The sequence below is a fragment of the Gigantopelta aegis genome, chromosome 11 (genome assembly GCF_016097555.1).
Source record: "Gigantopelta aegis isolate Gae_Host chromosome 11, Gae_host_genome, whole genome shotgun sequence".
In the NCBI taxonomy this organism is placed as follows: Eukaryota; Metazoa; Mollusca; class Gastropoda; order Neomphalida; family Peltospiridae; genus Gigantopelta; species Gigantopelta aegis.
In genome coordinates, this window is record NC_054709.1 from 28037095 (window position 1) to 28058017 (window position 20923).

The following is a 20923-nucleotide window of genomic DNA, read 5'->3' on the forward strand; positions in this document are numbered from 1 at the left end:
GCGGATTCCATTCAGATTGCCATCCACCACATAGAGGGGGGTCCTGTGGTGGATAGAGATGCCGCCCCACACCATGACACTGCCACCACCGAACCGGTGACGTTGTCTAACGTTAACGTCAGCGAAGCACTCCCCAGGACGTCTGTAGACACGAACCCGACCGTCGTTGAACTGGAGACTAAACCTGGACTCATCAGTGAACATCACTCGACCCCACTGAACACGTTGCCACCGCAGATGAAGCGTGCACCAATGACGTCTGGCCGTTCTGTGACGTGGTAGGAGTGGTGGTCGAACAGCCTGGCGACGGCAGCGTAGATTATTGGCTCTCAGACGATTGCGTATGGTTTGATCAGACACTCGAGTTCCAGTCGCAGTCCGCAGATTGTCACGTAATCGGCGTGCAGTGGTTGTGCGTTGACGCAGAGCCATATTGGTGATGTAGCGGTCCTCTCTATTTGTAGTGCTTCGGGGTCTTCCCGAACGTGGACGATTTCGAACAGAATTCGTTGCTTGGTACCGTTGCCACAGTCGGCCAACGACACTCTGACTGACACCAAGTCTCAGAGCAACATTTCTTTGCATATTGCCATCCTGAAGCCAAGCAATAGCCCTTCATTGATCTTCGATAGTCAGTTGAAATCGTACCATTGTCGAATTTGGAGTGTACACCGTACACGAACGCAAGCTCCAATTATACGGAAATTCAGTATTGGGAACATGGAATACACGTGCAAAGCGTGCAAATGAAGCGCTTTGTGAAAAAGCAAGTTATGGGCACTTAGCAGACCTTTCGCTTTCGCCTTAATTTACGTGCAAATGTAAGCATGTTTTCGCCATTAGAACTAGTCGACAGTGTCAATGACCGTTGATTTTAATTCATTTATGGGTTGCTTAGACCCACTTTCGTCAAAATGGAACAATACCATGCGTGACATTATGGTCTAGCTAATATAATTGACATTCAGAAAATAATGTAGAAAATATCGTCTGACCTTTAAATTCTTTTGAGTAGTATATATACAAAATATACAACATGGAATGTATGGGAAGAGCACAGTGACATTTTTACTGTAGTCGGCAGTGTTGGATTTTCAGGGCAAAATGACAAGTAAGCACTTGCTGTCGGTGCCGTGGCACTGGCGTAGGAAGCTGGGGGGAGGCGGGGGCGGGTTGGCAGATATTTTGCTTTATATTTGCTTTATAATAGTATAAAAGTGTGTAAATATAAAAGTGCCCCCCCCCCCCCCAACACCTTCCTACGCCAGTGCATTGTAAATTTCAAACCCTGCATAATGTGAAGGAACATACCAAGCATTTCTACCGTTAATATTTTATTGCAGTACACAGTTCATGATTTAAAGTATAAGTATTCCACTTTTTAAATTTGTTTTAATGGTGAAGGAACACTATAATTATAAATATAAACGTTTCAAATGCCTTGCTCTCAGAAATAATTAAAACTAATTACTGACATGTATGAAAACTGATGTACATGAATATTTGGGGGGGAGGGGGGGGGGAGTAGGTGAGTAGGTGAGTGGATGAAAGGTTTTTTTTAATGCAGTATATGTTTTAAACATGAACATTGTGTACATGTAAATATTCTGTATATATATGAAATATATTTAAAATATTTGTAAGTCAGTGAGTTCAGGGCTCCTCAACCCTGACACTTCCAAGTATTTCTGGGGACAATAACATTTATTTAAAAACGTATTTGTTTTGAAAATAATACTTACATGGTGCATAAAACATAACTAACAAGGGACGTTTTTCTTTCCGTAATAGTTTGTTTAAACTCTGAAAGAAAAAAATTTGAAGCAATGTACATGTCTATCAATCAGTTTATCAAACAATCGATCACTTTATTGATTGTTTAAGATAATTATTTAAAATTATTTCACTCAGGACAAACTATATACAAAATAGTTTAATATCCAGTAATTACTTAAAGACTGTTTAATATCGAATAATTTTTTACTTAGCAATCAGGATGTATGAAGTAAAAATCAGTGTTTAGGCAAAACAATACATATTATTAATATTTTAGCAAGAACCTTTTTTTTTAGTTTATAGCCAAACAAAAAGGCAATAATAATAGTCTGGCTAAATATACATACTCCTTCAGAGTACCCTAGTCTGGCTAAAATACATACTCCTTCAGAGTACCCTAGTCTGGCTAAATATACATACTCCTTCAGAGTACCCTAGTCTGGCTAAAATACATACTCCTTCAGAGTATCCTAGTCTGGCTAAAATACATACTCCTTCAGAGTACCCTAGTCTGGCTAATATACATACTCCTTCAGAGTACCCTAGTCTGGCTAAATATACATACTCCTTCAGAGTACCCTAGTCTGGCTAAAATACATACTCCTTCAGAGTATCCTAGTCTGGCTAAATATACATACTCCTTCAGAGTACCCTAGTCTGGCTAAATATACATACTCCTTCAGAGTACCCTAGTCTGGCTAAATATACATACTCCTTCAGAGTACCCTAGTCTGGCTAAAATACATACTCCTTCAGAGTATCCTAGTCTGGCTAAAATACATACTCCTTCAGAGTATCCTAGTCTGGCTAAAAATATGTACCCGCTAAATATACATACCCCTTCATAGTACCCTAGCCTGGCTAAAGATACGTACTCCTTCATACTACCCTAGCCTGAATAAATATACATACTCCTTCAGAGTATCCTAGTCTGGCTAAATATACATACTCCTTCAGAGTATCCTAGTCTGGCTAAATATACATACTCCTTCAGAGTATTCTAGCCTGGCTAAAGATACGTACTCCTTCATAGTACCCTAGCCTGACTAAATATACATACTCCTTCAGAGTATCCTAGTCTGGTTAAATATACGTACTCCTTCATTGTACCCTAGCCTGGCTAAAAATATGTACCCCTTCGTAGTACCCTAGCCTGGCTAAATATACATACCCCTTCATAGTACCCTAGCCTGCCTAAATATAAATACCCCTTCATAGTACCCTAGCCTGGCTAAATATAAATACCCCTTCACAGTACCCTAGCCTGACTAAATATACATACCCCTTCAGAGTACCCTAGCCTGACTAAATATACATACCCCTTCAAAGTACCCTAGCCTGGCTAAATATACATACCCCTTCACAGTACCCTAGCCTGGCTAAATATACATACCCCTTCACAGTACCCTAGCTTGGCTAAATATAAATACCCCTTCACAGTACCCTAGCCTGGCTAAATATAAATACCCCTTCACAATACCCTAGCCTGACTAAATATACATACCCCTTCACAGTACCCTAGCCTGACTAAATATACATACCCCTTCACAGTACCCTAGCCTGACTAAATATACATACCCCTTCACAGTACCCTAGCCTGACTAAATATACATACCCCTTCACAGTACCCTAGCCTGGCTAAATATACATACCCCTTCACAGTACCCTAGCCTGGCTAAATATACATACCCCTTCACAGTACCCTAGCCTGGCTAAATATAAATACCCCTTCACAGTACCCTAGCCTGGCTAAATATAAATACCCCTTCATAGTACCCTAGCCTGGTTAAATATAACTACCCCTTCATAGTACCCTAGCCTGGCTAGATATACGTACCCCTTCACAGTACCCTAGCCTCGCTAAAAATACGTACCCCTTCACAGTACCCTAGCCTGGCTAAATATACGTACTCCTTCACAGTACCCTAGCCTGACTAAACATACATACTCCTTCACAGTACCCTAGCCCGACTAAACATACGTACTCCTTCAGAGTACCCTAGCCCGACTAAATATACCTATTCCTTCTAGTACCCATGCCTGGCTAAATATACGTACTCCTTCATAGTACCCTAGCCTGGCTAAAAATACGTACTCCTTCATAGTACCCTAGCCTGGCTAAATATACGTACTCCTTCACAGTACCCTAGCCTGGCTAAATATATGTACTCCTTCATAGTATCCTAGCCTGACTAAATATACATACTCCTTCATAGTACCCTAGCCTGGCTAAATATACGTACCCCCTTCATAGTACCCTAGCCTGGCTAAATATACGTACCCCTTCATAGTATCCTAGCCTGACTAAATATATGTACTCCTTCACAGTATCCTAGCCTGACTAAATATACGTACCCCTTCAGTGTCTAAATGAACAACGTCCTGGGCGGCTGCATCCTCTTCCCAGGGGAGATCACCCTTTGGATCCATCAGGAAGTTCACCATGGACTAGAGAGAGAGAAGGGAAAAAACCCCGCAAAACATTAATAATATTTCAGAAAGAACATTTCTTAAAATATATATCAAAAAAGGCAAGAGGGAAAAAAATTTAAGAGCACTGATAAAATCTAACACAACATATATCATGCATGAGAATATGAGGCATGAAGAATAATAAAAAGAAAAAACTGGAAATTTTATATGGATAACACTGAAAATTAAAAAAAATTCAAGATACACATTGGGTATGAAAAAACCAGCCAATTTAACAATAGTTCATCAGGTGTGTGTGCAAGGGGAGCGTTCAGGGCATCTAAGTGGAGGGGGAGCATTTGGGGGGGGGAGGCATCTAAGTGGAGGAGGAGGGTTTTGGGGGCCAAAACCCCTCCCTGCTCAAGCAAATGTTCTTTTTTCTCAATATATTTTCCACGTGAGCATGAATCGACCCCCTTATACACTTCATGCCCTAAACCCCTGCTAAAACTCCTGCACACATGCCTGGTCCATGATAGCATATAAGTAATAATGGCAGATACACGAGCCATTTACAACTATAATTTGGTCAGGAAGGCAGAATGGGTGTGTGTGCGTGTGTGTGCGTGCGTGCGTGCGTGCGTGCGTGTGTGTTTGATTGTGGTGATATTGGAATGTTAAATTATGAATATATGAATATTCTAATTCCACTCACTTTAAACACCAACTTCCTGTCGTAATCTTTGTTGAACTCTCCATCCCTAAAATGAAACATACAGAAAATAATATCATAACTTGTTTAAGATTTCATATAACAAGGATTGTCTACAATATTAAATTTTTCAACATGGTATCCACAATAAAAACAAAGACAGTTACATTACTGTGTCCAAAGAACGTGGTAAAGTACTTGCTAAAATATAGATAACTTCTAATAATGAAAAATATGTTGTAGTGTTTAAAAACTAGGGTCCGTCGCTTTAATGACGCACACTACAAGTACGTGTACATGTGGTGTGATGTTAAGTGATCAGTGTATTTCAGTAATGTGGAGGGCTAGCTGGAACGAGATATAAAGTTTGTTTTATTTAACGACGCCTCTAAAGCACATTGATTTTTATCTTATCATCGGTTATTGAACGTCAAACATATGGCCATTCTGACATATTTCTGTAGAGGAAACCCGATGCCGCAACATAGACTACTCTTTCGGATAAGCAGCAAGGGGACTTTTATATGCACTTTCCCACAGACAGGACAGCACATACCATGGCCTTTGATCAACCAATTGTGGACCACTGGTTGGAACTGAAAATAGCCCAAATTGCAAATGAGTCTACTGAGAAGGATCGATCCGATGACCGACCACTTCACAGGTGGACACGCTACCCCTTGAGCTACATCCCGCTCCCCATTAATTAATTAATCATCAGCTATTGGATGTCAAACATTTAGTAATTCTGACTCGTAGTCATCAGAGGAAACCCGCTACATTAGCAGCAACAGATCTTTTGCATGCACTTTCCCACAGACAGGAAGGCACATACCACAGCCTTTGACCAATCAGATGAATGGATGAATCTGAGGTGGTTTGATCTTGCGACTCAAGTACCTCAAGCAACAACTCAACTGACTAAGCTAAATCCGGAACGAGATATAGCCCAATTGGCCCACCAATGGGGATCAATCCTAGACCGACAGCACATCAGATGAACACTTTACCATTGGATTTCGGTCCCGCCTCATAGTGTTATGTGATGTATTCCACATGGCACTTTTTGTGATGTATGCTGCCAGTGGTGTAGTGTAGCATGTGGCGTGCTGTATTGTTTGTACATATGACATCTCCCAACTATGTTCATTTCCAGCATCATATACCGAAGGCTTGAAACTGATTTCAAAAGTAAAAGTTTGTTTTGTTTAATGACACCACTAGAGCACATTGATTTATTAATCATCAGCTATTGGATGTCAAACATTTAGTCATTTTGACGTATAGTCTTAGAGAACCTGCTTAATTTTTCCATTAAATTAGTAGCAAAGGTATCTATTATATGTACTATTCCACAGACAGGATAGCATATATCACGGCTTTTGATATACCAGTTGTGGTGCAATGGCTGGAACGAGAAATAGCCCAATGGGCCTACTGATGGGGATTGATCCTAGACCGACCACGCATCAAGTGAGCACTTTACCACTGGGCTATGTGTAGTTTGTAGCATGATGTGGTCTGCTGTATTGTTTGTACACATGACATCTCTCAACTGTGTTATTTCCAGCATCATACACTTACTTGTAATGCTTTAGTTCAAACGTAGTTGGAGAAACTTTCAGCTTTTTGCAAAACTTCTTCTCGTTTCTGTCACAAATAAGAAAGACGAATTCACCAGTTAAACAAAACTGAATTAGTATACAAAACATCATGAAATACTATTAGAAGTCTGTTAGAGTTATTTACCCTTAGTAATGGCTGATGGCACACCAAAAGACTGTTAAGTTATATGGTTGGACTATACCAAATAAAATCCCATAGGCAACCATGTTAATGTTTGTGTTTAAAAACACTATATGCAATATATTAACCAAACATTGACCTATAAATATCAGTACTATAACCCCTATCTCAAAGTATTAACTGCAGAAAATGGTACCTTTCATGGCTCATTTTAGGTATAACCAGATGTTTCTACAACAACCCTAGTTTCGCACAAAATCTGAGTACTGTTTTTTTTACAGGTACCCCATATATGTTCCAAGCACAAGGCTACTTGACACAGTGGTACTAAATCAAATAAAATTGCATACATTTTTAGCCCAGATGAAACTAATTTTTTTTACAACCATCACATTCACATTTATAACCAATCACAGGACTTGTGGTGTTAACTTCTCTATGTAAAGTTCGGTGCACCTCGAACTTTGACCCAGCCGGACATTATTTGGTTTAGTGCTACCATATATTCCCTTCAGTGAAGAAGCTTACATTGATGTCTCAAAAACATAAAAATAGGGAATAATTAGTTAATGACATAGGATATCGGCTTTATCCTGTGAAGATCAGAATGGGACATTTCCCATATGTCCTACAGTCCATACAAATTATGTGAAAAAAAGCTATTATTTCTGTTATTTCAGCTATATTGTACGATAATCAAATGACTGATTTTGTAATGTAGCCATGCGTGACATCAAAAATGTCAAATATGTGACGTTAAAAGTGATAATCTGCTAGTATACATTTATGATTTTGCTTTTATCGGTCATCATAATTAGCCAATAGAAACAGTCGTTGCAGGATAAAAGGAAACTATCGATCGATCTATTACTTAAAAAAATTATTTATAGAAATACACTTGTATGCATCAAAAACATTGTCACATGTAGAACATACACCGATACTTACGCACAATTAATAAATACGATGTAGAGGTTTTCCCCAAAACACTGTCCTAGGTAGAACACGAAATGATACTTACGCACAGTTAATAAATGCCATGGTGGCCTTTCCCTTCATTTCCTCCGCTACATCTTCAAACAACTTCATTGTTTTTGATGTTTCTTTTTCTGGAGAAAACAAAAGTCGATAGAGGGTAATTTTTGCGCTATTTAAAAGTTCATGAAACTTCTTAACCGACAATGCAAAAATCAAAAGGAAGTTAATTTTTGTATTAATTAAGATTTATGAAATAGTTTACCTGACAACTCAAAATTAAAGAAGTTAATTTTTGTGTGAACAAAGGATAACAAACTTGACAATGACCGAGGTTAATTTTTGTTATTTAAAAGATCCATAAAATTGTTTACCTGACAACACAAAATTAACAAAGAAATAAAATTCTGGGTAAACTGGGACAACATTTTTGACAATGAGATTAATTTTTATTTTTATGTAATATGTTCATGAAATTGTTAACCTGACAACAGAAAATTAACAAATATGTTACTGTTTACATGACAACAAACTTTGACAATGATGTCAATTTTTATTTTTATTTAAAATGTCCATGTTGTTTACCTGACAGTGCAAAACTGACATGGTTAGTTTTTGTGCAAACTGTTTACATGATAACAAACTTGACAATGAGGTTAATTTTTATTTTTGTTTATAATATGTCCATGCAAGTGTTTACCTGACGGTGCAAAAATGACAAGGTCAGTTTTTGTGTAAACTGTTTACATAACAACAAAGTTGACACGGAGGTTAATTTTTATTAATTTTAAATGTCCAAGAAATTGTTTACCTGACAGTGCAAAAATGACAAGGAGGTTAATTTTAATGTAAGCCATTTACATGACAATAAACTTGACAACAAGGTCAATTTTTATTTTTATTTAAAATGTACATGAAACTGTTTATCTGACAACATAAAATTAACAAAGAGGTTACAACAAACTTGACAATGAGGTTAATTTGCATTTTCTATTTAAAATGAAATTGTTTACCCAACAGTGCAAAAATGACGAGGAGGTTAGTTTTAATGTAAACCATTTACATGACAATAAACTTGACAATAAGGTCAATTTTTATTTTTATTTAAAATGTACATGAAATTGTTTGCCTAACAACATAAAATTAACAAAGAGGTTACAACAAACTTGACAATGAGGTTAATTTGCATTTTCTATTTAAAATGAAATTGTTTACCCGACAGTGCAAAAATGACGAGGAGGTTAATTTTAATGTAAATCATTTACATGACAATAAAGTCAGTTTTTATTTTTATTTAAATTTAAATGTACACGAAATTGTTTACCTGACAACATAAAATTAACAAAGAGGTTACAACAAACTTGACAATGAGGTTAATTTGTATTTTCTATTTAAAATGAAATTGTTTACCTGACAGTACAAAAATGACAAGGTGGTTAGTTTTTATTTTCTATTTTAAATGCCCAAGAAATTGTTTACCTGACAGTGCAAAAATGACGAGGTTAGTTTTTATTTTCTATTTTAAATGTCCAAGAAATTGTTTACCCGACAGTGCAAAAATGACAAGGAGGTTAATTTGTATTTTCTATTTAAAATTAAATTGTTTACCTGACAGTGCAAAAATGACAAGGAGGTTAATTTGTATTTTCTATTTAAAATTAAATTGTTTACCTGACAGTGTAAAAATGACAAGGAGGTTAGTTTTTGTACGCAGCAGTTTCTTGAATTCCTTGTAGTTTGTCACTCGAATAATAAGGTTTGGTTTCTGGTTGGCTTGATGGTAGCATGGAACTACAGCCTGAAACAAAACGAAAGGAATGTTTATTGTACATACATGTTTAAACTAGGCAGGACTCAAAATTAACGTCGGCACCAATGACAGTTTAATGACAGCTGGTTTTTTGCCGTAGAATAAAAAAGAAAGAAATGTTTTATTTAACGACGCACCACTCAACACATTTTACTTATGGTTATATGGCATCGGACATATGGTTAAAGACCACACAGATATTGAGAGAGGAAACCTGCTGTCGCCACTTCATGGGCTACTCTTTTCAATTAGCAACAAGGGATCTTTTATATGCACCATCCCACAGACAGGATAACACATACCACAGCCTTTGATATACCAGTCATGGGCCATAGAATATAAATATTGCTGTTGGTTGAAGGAATAATTTTTGGTTCTTAAATTTGTGTTTTTTTTGTTGCAAACATTGCTGTTTTAAAATTGCTGTAGGCAGACTCAAAATTGCTGTAGGCAGACTCAAAATTGTTGTAGGCACTCAAAATTGCTGTGAGTACAGGGTTTTATCACCTATGTTTTTAGACTCCTATAATGGGCACCATTTCCCACTGTTCTCCAAAGGCTATGTCATTATTTATTCTCAATTTTGGACTAAAAACTTCTCAATCTGAATGTAAATATATATTTTTGTGTGTGATTATATAAAGATATAAATTGAAAATTATATATACATAACTCTTGACAAACACCCCTTCCCTCACCCATAACATTTCATATCACAAAACAGATAAATACAAGTATATGTATAGTGTTACTATTTTAAATTCTAACTTAATAAGATGTTTAAAAAATTAAAATTCAAAATTACCAATTTTCTTTTTAATGATGCTAAAATTCCCACGTTCAAAGCCATAGGCATCAAGTTCAGGGGTGCACAAATCGGTTGTCCGCGCACCCGGGACAACCAAAATATGTTGTGGGCAACCATTCGTTGTCAAGACATGTGAAAGGCCACAAACTACACCAACAACCATCCAGTTCTGAGCTAAAAATTTGGCTAAGCCATTTTCTATCTTCCAATGTGAACAATCGGTTACCTAATCTATCCGACACCTAACATATAATAATAATACCAAATATTAACAGGGATCTCGCGAATGGTAATGAGAAGCAGGTGTCATCAAGAATTCAGCATAACAATGTTTGATATTTTTAATAATCACAGTTATTCATTTTAACGGCAACATGTATGCAAGAAAAGTCTGAAAAATCTGTAGCGTGTTATTTTAACTCTGTAGTCTTTGAGCAAAAGTAATAAAAACGGACCGAAATTGCGTGTCAGTTTCAATACACATGCTAGTTCAGGGCCAAAGACAAGTAGGCTAGGGCCGAGTTCAGCTAGACCAAGCAAAACAAAAACGTCCGCTAAACTGGTTTATGCGCTTCACGTTAAACCCAATGTCCACGTAGGGAACCAATCGCATAGTTCGCGAACGTTTGGAAAACGTTCGTTGGCTGTTCTTAGTGTGCATATAGGTCACGCTTGACAGTCAGCCGAGACTTGCACGTGTCAAAAGACATTGTTGCAGACATTAAACAATACGATTACACGCAAGTAAATCTTGATGTAAATTTGTGAGAAAAAACCCCACCACCAAATAGTTGTTCGGATCAATGACTACTTAATTGCTATTTCGTTTGTTTATTTCCGTTGTCTTTGTTAATTTCGCACTCATGCATTTCGCAATCGCGGGAAAGGAACATGCAGTATTTATACAAATTGCGGTTAAAAGTACACTGAATACAATTAGTTAAAAATAATCATGATATTTGTTAGATAAAATATTATATAAATTTGTTTGACTGTGAGGTGACATCTCAGAAGTTAGCTAGATTTTAAAAAGACCGTAAAATTTGAATTCATTATCTTTTTAATCAAAACCTTTTGACGTAAATGAATAGTTGTCATAACGTGAAGTCAGCATTCTTAGGCTACATATTTTACAAGCTGAAATCAACAACAAGCATTTAACGCGACGCGGAAATCAACAAAATGGCACAAATTACGAAATCATTGGGGTGTGGAATAGATGGGTTATTTTAAAATACAATTAAAAGCAGTTCAAACCAAAATAAAGATTTTTTTCAGCCTAAATGAAGATAAGCTGTAGATAAATAATGTTAAAAAAGATATAAAACTAAACTGATAAGTAATGATAATAATAAAAACATTTTAAATTTCAGTTTCATTTTAAAGACAGTTATATTCATAAAACGTTTTATGAAATATGTGGGCAACCAAAGTTCAGCTACTGGTTGCCCACCGCGCAACTATCACAATTTCACATTTGTGCACCCCTGGCATCAAGTCAAATTTTAGAAATAAAACCCTGAAGTAATCAATTCTTAAATTCGAGTCCTGCCATGAAAAGGAAAGGAATATTTGTTTAACATTTTAGCACATTGTAAAACTTCATCTGTTTGTATCTAATAAATGTTAATTTCAATACATTTTAATTTATTTACGGTTATATGGCATTGGACATATGGAAGGACCACACAGATAATGAGAGAGGAAAACCGAATGTTGCCACACAATGGGTTACTCTTTCCGTTTAGCAGCAAGGTATCTTTTATATGCATCATTTCACAGACAAGATAGCACATACCACGGCCTTTGGTATACCAGTTGTGGTGCACTGGCTGGGACGAGAAATAGCCTAATGGGTATTCGGGTAATTGCGGACACTCTTGGCTTCTACTGTATTTGTCGTAGTTTAATGAACTTGACTGGCTGTTTTTCCTGTCAATGTATATCACAATTAGTCATTAGATTCTATTTTGTTACCATAAATTATAATAATAATAAGAAGTTTGTTTTGTTTAACAACACCACTAGAGCACATTGATTTATTAATCATCGGCTATTGGATGTCAAACATATGGTCATTTTGACAGTCACAGAGAGGAAACCCACTACATATTTTTTCATTAGTAGCAAGAGATCTTTTATTATTTATATGCACCATCCCACAGACAGGTGTCACGGGGATCCTATAATACCCGTAACTGAATAAAACATGTCTATCCAAATATCTCTCCTAACTGTATATCTATTAGATCTCTCTGTATCGGGTAGTGTATACCCGAGTAGCTCGGCTCTAGGTATAAACAGAGATAAGATCTTATATAAAGTATAATAAGCACGTTATAGCAGGGGAACTTAATTAATACAGGACATTTGGAACTCTGTTTAGCCTAAGCTGACAAATATATTTGCCGCAGTTAATTTTACAACAACAACAACTAATCATTCAGTAACCTTGTAATACAGACTTAATCACTAGGTACCTATCACAATATTCTAATAACCTACAGTTGATACAACTAGGTCCTCTAGGATGACTGAAAAGCTTTAATAATTTTAGAACAGTGAATTACAATTTACTTAACGTCAGTTTACCGGAAAACACTGTCTAAATAATATTGGTATAATACAGTATTAAAATACCTATAAAATAACATCAATAACATCAAGTTTAAAGGTCCACAGAGCAGGCTAATATATATTTTACCAAAGCCAAACGGACGTCAGTTTACCGGTAACCTTCCAATAATATGTTTCTCCCCGATATCTCTAAAATCCTATCTATTTATTACAAAAACCGAATATCAACAACAGCGACCAAGACGACATTTTTTACTTAGATGGTCACGACTAGCTGTCGCCAACCCCGCCAGGAAAAATCCTATCGTAAAACAGAAACTATCAACAGCGGAGACGACATTACGTTAACTACTGGCCACATGGCCTCCACAACTGGTCTGGGTGTGTATTAGAGGGTACGGTTGCGCGGAGGTATTATGTAACAAAGCCCACCTGGTCTTAAGTGCATATTGGGAACAGCTCGACCAACATCGCGCAGGGGTATTACGTAACCACGCCGCACACGGCCCTCTGAAACAATTAACATCGCCACAGGCAAAAAAAAAAAAAGAGCATGTTCCGTCACAAAAGGATAGCACATACCACGGCCTTTGATATACCAGTTGTGGTGCACTGGCTGGAACGAGAAATAGCCCAATGGGCCCACCGATGGTAAAATATAATAAAGTAAAAATGGTTAGAGGAGGCGAAATGTGGTCTGTGGTCTCGTTATCAATTTGCAGACAATAAAATGAAAAGTCTGATGTACGAAAATGGAATGCAGCAGCAGTGTGGTTGAGTTTGTCCGCATTTTGCCGAACATTTTATTTACGGTCATATGGCATCAGACATATGGTTAAGGACCACACAGATTTTGAGAGGAAACCCACTGTCGCCACTACATGGGCTACTCTTTCCGATTAGCAGCAAGGGATTTTTATTTACGCTTCCCACAGGCAGGATAGCACAAACCATGGCCTTTGTTGAACCAGTTATGGATCACTGGTCGGTGCAAGTGGTTTACACCTACCCACTGAGCCTTGCGGCGCACTCACTCAGGGTTTGGAGTCGGTATCTGGATTAAAAAAACCATGCCTCGACTGGGATCTGAACCCAGTACCTACCAGCCTGTAGACCGATGGCCTAACCACGACGCCACCGAGGCCGGTACATTTTGCCGAAGTCCGCAACTACCTGAATGTCCCCTGTATACCATGGTCTTGTTTCACAAGTTGTTTCACTTGCTTTTGGTGTCAAACTTTAATTGTTTCTTCAAACGAGGGAAACGAAGGCAACTTACTTTCTATCAAGTTTTTTTCAGACACCCCCTCCCCCCTCCACCAACAAACCACCAAGGCTGGAGCACATTGATTAATTAATTACTAGAGCACATTGATTAATTAACCACTACGGCACACTGGTTAATTAACCTCTAGAGCACGTTGATTAATTAATCATCGGCTACTGGATGTCATCAGAGGAAATCCGCTACATTTTTCCTACTGGTTAAGTCAGGTCAGAGTGCTTAACGTGCACATTCAGAGCAAGGTGTTGTAGCGCACGCCTGTCCTGGCTTTGGCCGGCTCCTCCGTCCTGGACAGGAAAGGGGTAGGGTGGGTTGGAGGGGGGACCGCCTGCACTGGCATGTGCAAGGGAGCACCAGCAGTCCAATCAGGGCCGGTAATGGGGAGGGTGATATGGTGCTATGGAATTTGGAATGTCCCATAGGATTAAGCCAAAGAGAACTGGTGCACAGTTTTTGTGATGGAAATTAGGCGCAATTTTGAATGGTCCATCAAAAAGTAAAAGGGGAGCTACATATAGTTTTGGAAGATGAGTGTGCCAAGAGTAGCTTGTTAAAAGGACCTAGTTGGTGTGGAAATGTCTCCCTAGGTTGCCCATAGGGGCTCATAAAAGGGCCTGGACCCATATTCACAAAAAAGTGTAAATTTACGTCTACGACTAGCACTTACGTGTGCCGTAGATTTACATTTACGTGCAAGAAGCACCTTATTCTCAAAGATGGTCGTAAATGTAAACGTAACTTAGTTGGATGTAAATCTACGATTTAACATTCTCACTGGAGTAATTAATAAAAACCCATTAGAAACGATGGCTACCGGGTAAATAACAAATGCGCAAAACGCAATTTTGTTTGTCGTCTGCTAACAATAACATAGCGAACAGTGAACCATGGCATTTTGGTATTGGTAGGGATCCGCGTTTTGGTACGAACTTGAGGACATTTCTTAAAAAGGAAAAGATAACTCAGGAGAAATTGGCCGAGTCGAAAACATCCGTTCGATCACGAACAAAAATATGTTCAATCTGTGGGCGTTCGCCATCGCAAACTGCTTCATTTATTGGAAATACTGCTAGTTTCCGTAAATAATAGTAAATAACGGCGATCGTGCTTGATTTATTATATATACACAACTTACGTGCAGCGTTAGTTGCAACCTGAGGCACTCTTATATTTACGTCCAACTTTACACGTAACTTACGTTTTCGTTGTTTTGTGAATAGCTCTTCAGTCGTAGATTTACGTTTACGTGTAAAACTAGGCTTACGATATTTTGTGAATATGGGTCCTGATCTGCATGACTCCTACTGCAGCAAGGGATCTTTTATATGCACTTTCCCACAGACAGGAAAGCACATACCCCGGCCTTTGACCAGGTGTGGTGCACTGATTGGAATGAGAAAAAAAACAATCAGTTGAATGGATCCATCGAGGTGGTTCAATCCTGTGACACAAGCACCTCAAAGGAGCACTCAACCGAGCAAGCTAGGCCCTGCCCCCCAGAGAGAAATAATTTCACTAGTGGCTTGGGCTCTAGACTATGTAATATGTTGGATATGGATCCTTTTATTACGTTACCCACGATAATTATACTATTTCTTACATATAAAACAAGCCATACATGTATATATAGTAATGGCATGGTTTAAATTTTGTTTCTGTTTAATGACAACACTAGAGCACATTGATCTATTAATCATCGGCTATTGGTAATTCTAACATATAGTCTTAGAAAGGAAACTCACTACAGTTTTCCATTAGTAGCAAGGCATCTTTTATATGCACTATCCCAGACAGGATAGCACATACCACAGCATTTGCTATAGCCCAATGGGCCTACTGACAAGGATCAATTACAAATGGCAAACCGACTGCCCATCAAGCGAGGGCTTTACCACTGGGCAACGTCCCATCCCCCTTCAAAACTAAAATATTACGAAGAAAAATAGTTTTTTGTAAATTGCTATATGACATTCAAAACTACATCGGGAGAGCACAGTCTTGGAAGTGACTGCAATTTGGTCACACGCATATTTTACTGTTCACTTTCTGATACGCCTGGCATGCTTATAGTATCATATATATTGAGTCTATAAATGACAAAACTGCATTTCCATTTGAAAAGGACTTATAGTGAAGTAGATCATAAGAGTCGGAATGTCACGTCCTGGCTTAAATGATTACCATGGAACGGCCCATCACTACAATAAATCCTGATGACCCAGTGACTTTTATTGAAAACATTATCACTGGTGTAGGAAGCTGGGGGGGGGATTTGCAAGGGGGGCACGTGACCCCCCACTTTTCATGTATTTTGCTTTATATTTGTTTTAAAATAATGTAAAAATGTGTAAAATATTTATACAAAAGTGTGCCCCCCCCCCCCCCACCCCACTTTTTGGCACCTTCCTATGCCACTGATTATAATTGCAAAAGAAAACCTGAACTTATAACTAAACAGAGAAGGAAATAAATTCTATTTTCACATTCATTAGTAAGTTAAATGAATAATAAAAAAAATTCTACTCCTACTGTGTATACATATATACATGTAATCAATAGTTGCACATGTGACATATTTTCAAAAGCTCGCAAGCACACGTGGACCATAGTCGGAAGGGACGCAAAAATTGTGGTTCTTAATTTAAGAAAAGTATTGACTTAATGTGCACACTGCACTAGCGCGAACCACTGATGTCACATTTATCAACAAATGAAGAGACAACACTTCCTGGGCCCTAATTCACTAAATGTCTCGCAACTTTGTGATATCGCAGTGTAATATGCTAAAAGACTTGCAAAGAGGATGCTTTGTTGTCTAGCAGAGCCTAAGAGAGCTTTGTGAATTAGGCCCCTGGTCTGGTAACATAATATACATATATATATAAATAAAATGAGAAACATTTTGATAATTGATTTACACCATTTTTTTTTTTATCAGCGAAAAAGCTTGTTTTTTTCCAATACCAATTACAAGGGTTCAGAGACAGAAATTGCCGAACATGTAACAAGAACGGAAGGAAATGTTTTTTATTTAACGATGCACTCAACACATTTTATTTACAGTTATATGGTGTCGGACATATGATTAAGGACCACACAGATATCGACCTCGGGAGAAAACCCGCTGTCACCACTTCATGGGCTACTCTTTTCGATTAGCAGCAAGGGATGTTTTATATGCACCATCTCACAGACAGGATAACACATACCACGGCCTTTGATATACCAGTCATGGAGCGAGACATAGCTCAATGGACACACCGATGGGGATCGATCCCAGACCGACCGTGCATCAAGTGAACACTCTACCACTGGGCTACATCCTGCCATGTAACAAGAATGGAGTGCGCAATTATTTGTTACATGTTACATTGTACGTCAAAAGTGGGTTCTATTTTTTTAATTTGCTATTTGCTGCGGTATTAATATTAATAACAAATTGAGTGTTATATGCGGCAATGGACTACTATGTAAGTAAATAATATTTGTTTTATTTCTTTTCGGTTACACGTCATGTTTACTTTAAATAAAACTGCTTGTTCTTAGGTGCGTGACTTTTGATTATTGCAGGATATATACACCAATAAACACAACCGCAGATTTGTAACAATGCAAAATTAAAAATATTTCATCTTACAACATTTATACTGTTATTTTATTTATTATTATTTTAAAATATACGTATAAACACAAATGAAATGCATACATGTGTTGGCATTCAGACAATGTTCTGCAGTTACAGTAAGATAGACTGTCCACAAGGCATTTATAAAGTTTACTGTTTGTTATAATCTGGAAATGAAGTGCTATCAGATAATCGGTTATACATCCTATTAAAACCAAAATATTTTAGAGTTGAAAATACGTTAAAATATAGCTTTAAAAAACACCCAACAATTTAGATAAGAATATCAATGTTAAGTTTTACATGTACGAGTTAGTCGAAGTAAACCAAAAAAAAAGAAAGAAGTATCTTCATGGTCTGCCCTTGACCGGTGAAAAGGCCTTACTGTACATAAGAACTGGAAGCTGTTACCTTATTGACTGAAGCATAAAAACGTAGCAAACATCAATAAATAATTAAACGTCTAATCAATACCTCGCCTTTCTTAATTAATTTGTAGTATCTACAGGTGTCCATATGGCACACTGCCAATAGTTCAAACAGACAATTGATCAATGTTCGAGAGCTTTACAGCATTTCTGAATAGGGAGTGAACAGCTTGATGCGGTGTCAGTCTGGGATCGATCCCTGTTGGTGGGCCCATTGGGCTATTTCTCGTTCCAGCCAGTGTACCATGACTGGTATATCAAAGGCTGTGGTATGTGCTATCCTGTCTGTAGGATAGTGCATATAATAAATCCCTTACTTCCACTGAAAAAAAATGTAGCGGGTTTCTTCTCTAAGACTTATATGTCAAATTACCAAATGTGATTTAGATTAAAATGTGATATTTTAACAATTTTGTGATACAAAATCCTGGATCCATTCTGACCAGGATTCTCCATCGATGTAAGGTATAGAACGAAGAAGGAAGGAAATGTTTTATTTAACGATGCACTCAACACATTTTATGTTCGGTTATATGGCGTTGGACATATGGTTAAGGACCACACAGATATTGAGATAAAGTAAGAATGGTTAGAGGATGGAAAGAAAGAAATGTTTTATATAACGACACACTCAACACATTTTATTGTACGGTTATATGGTGTTGGACATATGGTTAAGGACCACACAGATATTGAGAAAGGAAACCCGCTGTCACCACTTCATGGGCTACTCTTTTCGATTAGCAGCAAGGCTTCTTTTATATGCAATATCCCACAGACAGGATAGTACATACCACAGCCTTTGATATACCAGTCGTGGTACACTGGCTGGAACGAGAAATAGCCCAATGGGCCCACCGGCGGGGATCGATCCCCAACCAACCGTGCATCAAGCGAGCGCTTTACCACTGGGCTACGTCTCTCCCCATGTAAGGTATAGAGATCACTAGACAATTAAACCAAATTAAGTAGTATAGTTGTTAAAGAGACATACCCTAGTTTCAACCCGTGAAAATTAACACTAAGTTTAGTTAGTCTACAGACCTGTAACACATTTGGATAAAGTTACAATTGAGTGAAACATGAGTCTGTGACTTTGAAATGGTGAAATACCTTCTAAAAATAGACTAAAACTTCTCAGATGCAGTGCGTTTTTTAAAATATGTAAAATGTATTTTGTGATATTAAAAACACCAGGATGACCAAAAACACTTCGAATGTACGGAAATTGATAATCTAAATAATAAAATCTATGTAAAGTATGATTTAAGTTATTAAAAATGGTAATAATAGTCAAACAAATGCGTTAGTGTTTAAAAACTAGGGTATGTCCCTTTAATCAAGTTTAAAATGTATTAGCAACTGTCACTAATATAGGGCTTGAAACTGGTCATATGTATTTTTAATATTACAACAATTCTAAATTACAATTACATGTAAGTTTGTCCAATGTGGGTGCACCCCCCACCCCCACCCCCGCCCAATATAAAATCACATAAAAGAGAGAGAGAGAGAGAGAGAGAGAGAGAGAGAGAGAGAGAGAGAGAGAGAGAGAGAGAGAGAGAGAGAGAGAGAGAGAGAGTGAAAGAGAGGGAAGGGGAGAAATGACAACACATATGTATTAAGCTATTGAATCTAACCTACTGGGATCCGATTCCAGCACTTACAGTTCATTTACTATTACATTAGTAAAGATAGTTTAGTTACATTACGCCTAACTATAACTATTTGGGTACGGGCCATATATTTTGTTGTCATCATCACTGATGGCATGCTTTCAAATCACAAACCGTAACGTTATGCAATTATTTTGTAATGTCATTCTCGGCTTGTACCACACAGTGGAACCAGTTAAATGTTACTTGTCATGACTATCGTTAAAGACAAAATGACCAGATCAAAATGTGTTTAAAAATGATTTTATGATCGAATGACAGCGCTTAATCGCATTTGCACTTCGCCGGGCTCACTTAAGCGTGACCTGACGAAGAAAACGTGCACGGGAACGTCGCGTGCAAAACGGTCGCTCGTGCAGAACAGTCGAATAGTCAAACTTTTCATTGCGCAACTATCGTAACTGACAAGATAAAAACCAGATACTCACCAAAACTACCAGAAGCGAGAAGCTCAACGTGCACACAGCCACCATGATGCCACGTTTGTGTTGACAAGTTTCACGCATGCGCCGTTTTGTAGCTCGCGTTGACCTCTTGCCATTCATGCGAAAATATTGGGGCTAATTCAGTGGGGGGTGACATGTGGGTAGGTCGGCACACGTGGAGATTCGCGAGTAGTTCGCGAGCAGTATTAAAGATCTATATCTATCCTTGACGTGTGACGTGTATTAAGGCCTAGACCGACGTGGCGACCTGGAATAACGGGAGATGACAGCTAGTGATAATAGAAAAAATCAAAAAACAAATTCAAAAACAAATCTCATAAATTATACATAGGATCTTGCCTTTGTTTGAAGCTTCGATCTTGTGTTTCATAGTATTCAAGTTTAATGCAAAACTAAAACAAACAAAAACAAACAAACACTTAGACGTTACTGTGTTTGTTCAGGAAAGCGGTTAGCGGGCGGGGGGGGGGGGGGGGGGGTCATTAAGCTGTGCTCTAAATAAAAAGATATCATATTCAGGCCCATAGGAACGATATCGTGTGTTTGTGGAGACACAGTCTCTAGTGCTTAACAGGCGCGACGGAGCGGGGTGGGGGTGGGGGGGTGGGGGGGGGGGGGGGGGGGGGGGTGGGGTGGGGGGTGGGGGG

At 38.0% G+C, this 20923-nt stretch overlaps 1 protein-coding gene across 1 annotated transcript in view; it reads right to left on the minus strand.

The window, feature by feature from the left end:
- The window catches only part of LOC121385320 (probable protein disulfide-isomerase A4), a 58943-nt gene extending 38552 nt beyond the window's left edge, over positions 1–20391 (minus strand). The window contains exons 1-7 of the mRNA XM_041515953.1: positions 20259–20391; positions 9293–9419; positions 7668–7755; positions 6485–6550; positions 4904–4949; positions 4132–4224; positions 1743–1803 (exon numbers count right to left, since the gene is read on the minus strand). Coding sequence (XP_041371887.1) covers positions 1743–1803; positions 4132–4224; positions 4904–4949; positions 6485–6550; positions 7668–7755; positions 9293–9419; positions 20259–20375 — 598 coding nt within the window. The 5' untranslated portion in view covers positions 20376–20391. The remainder of the gene's footprint in view (positions 1–1742; positions 1804–4131; positions 4225–4903; positions 4950–6484; positions 6551–7667; positions 7756–9292; positions 9420–20258) is intronic.
- Positions 20392–20923: the final 532 nt, after the last annotated feature.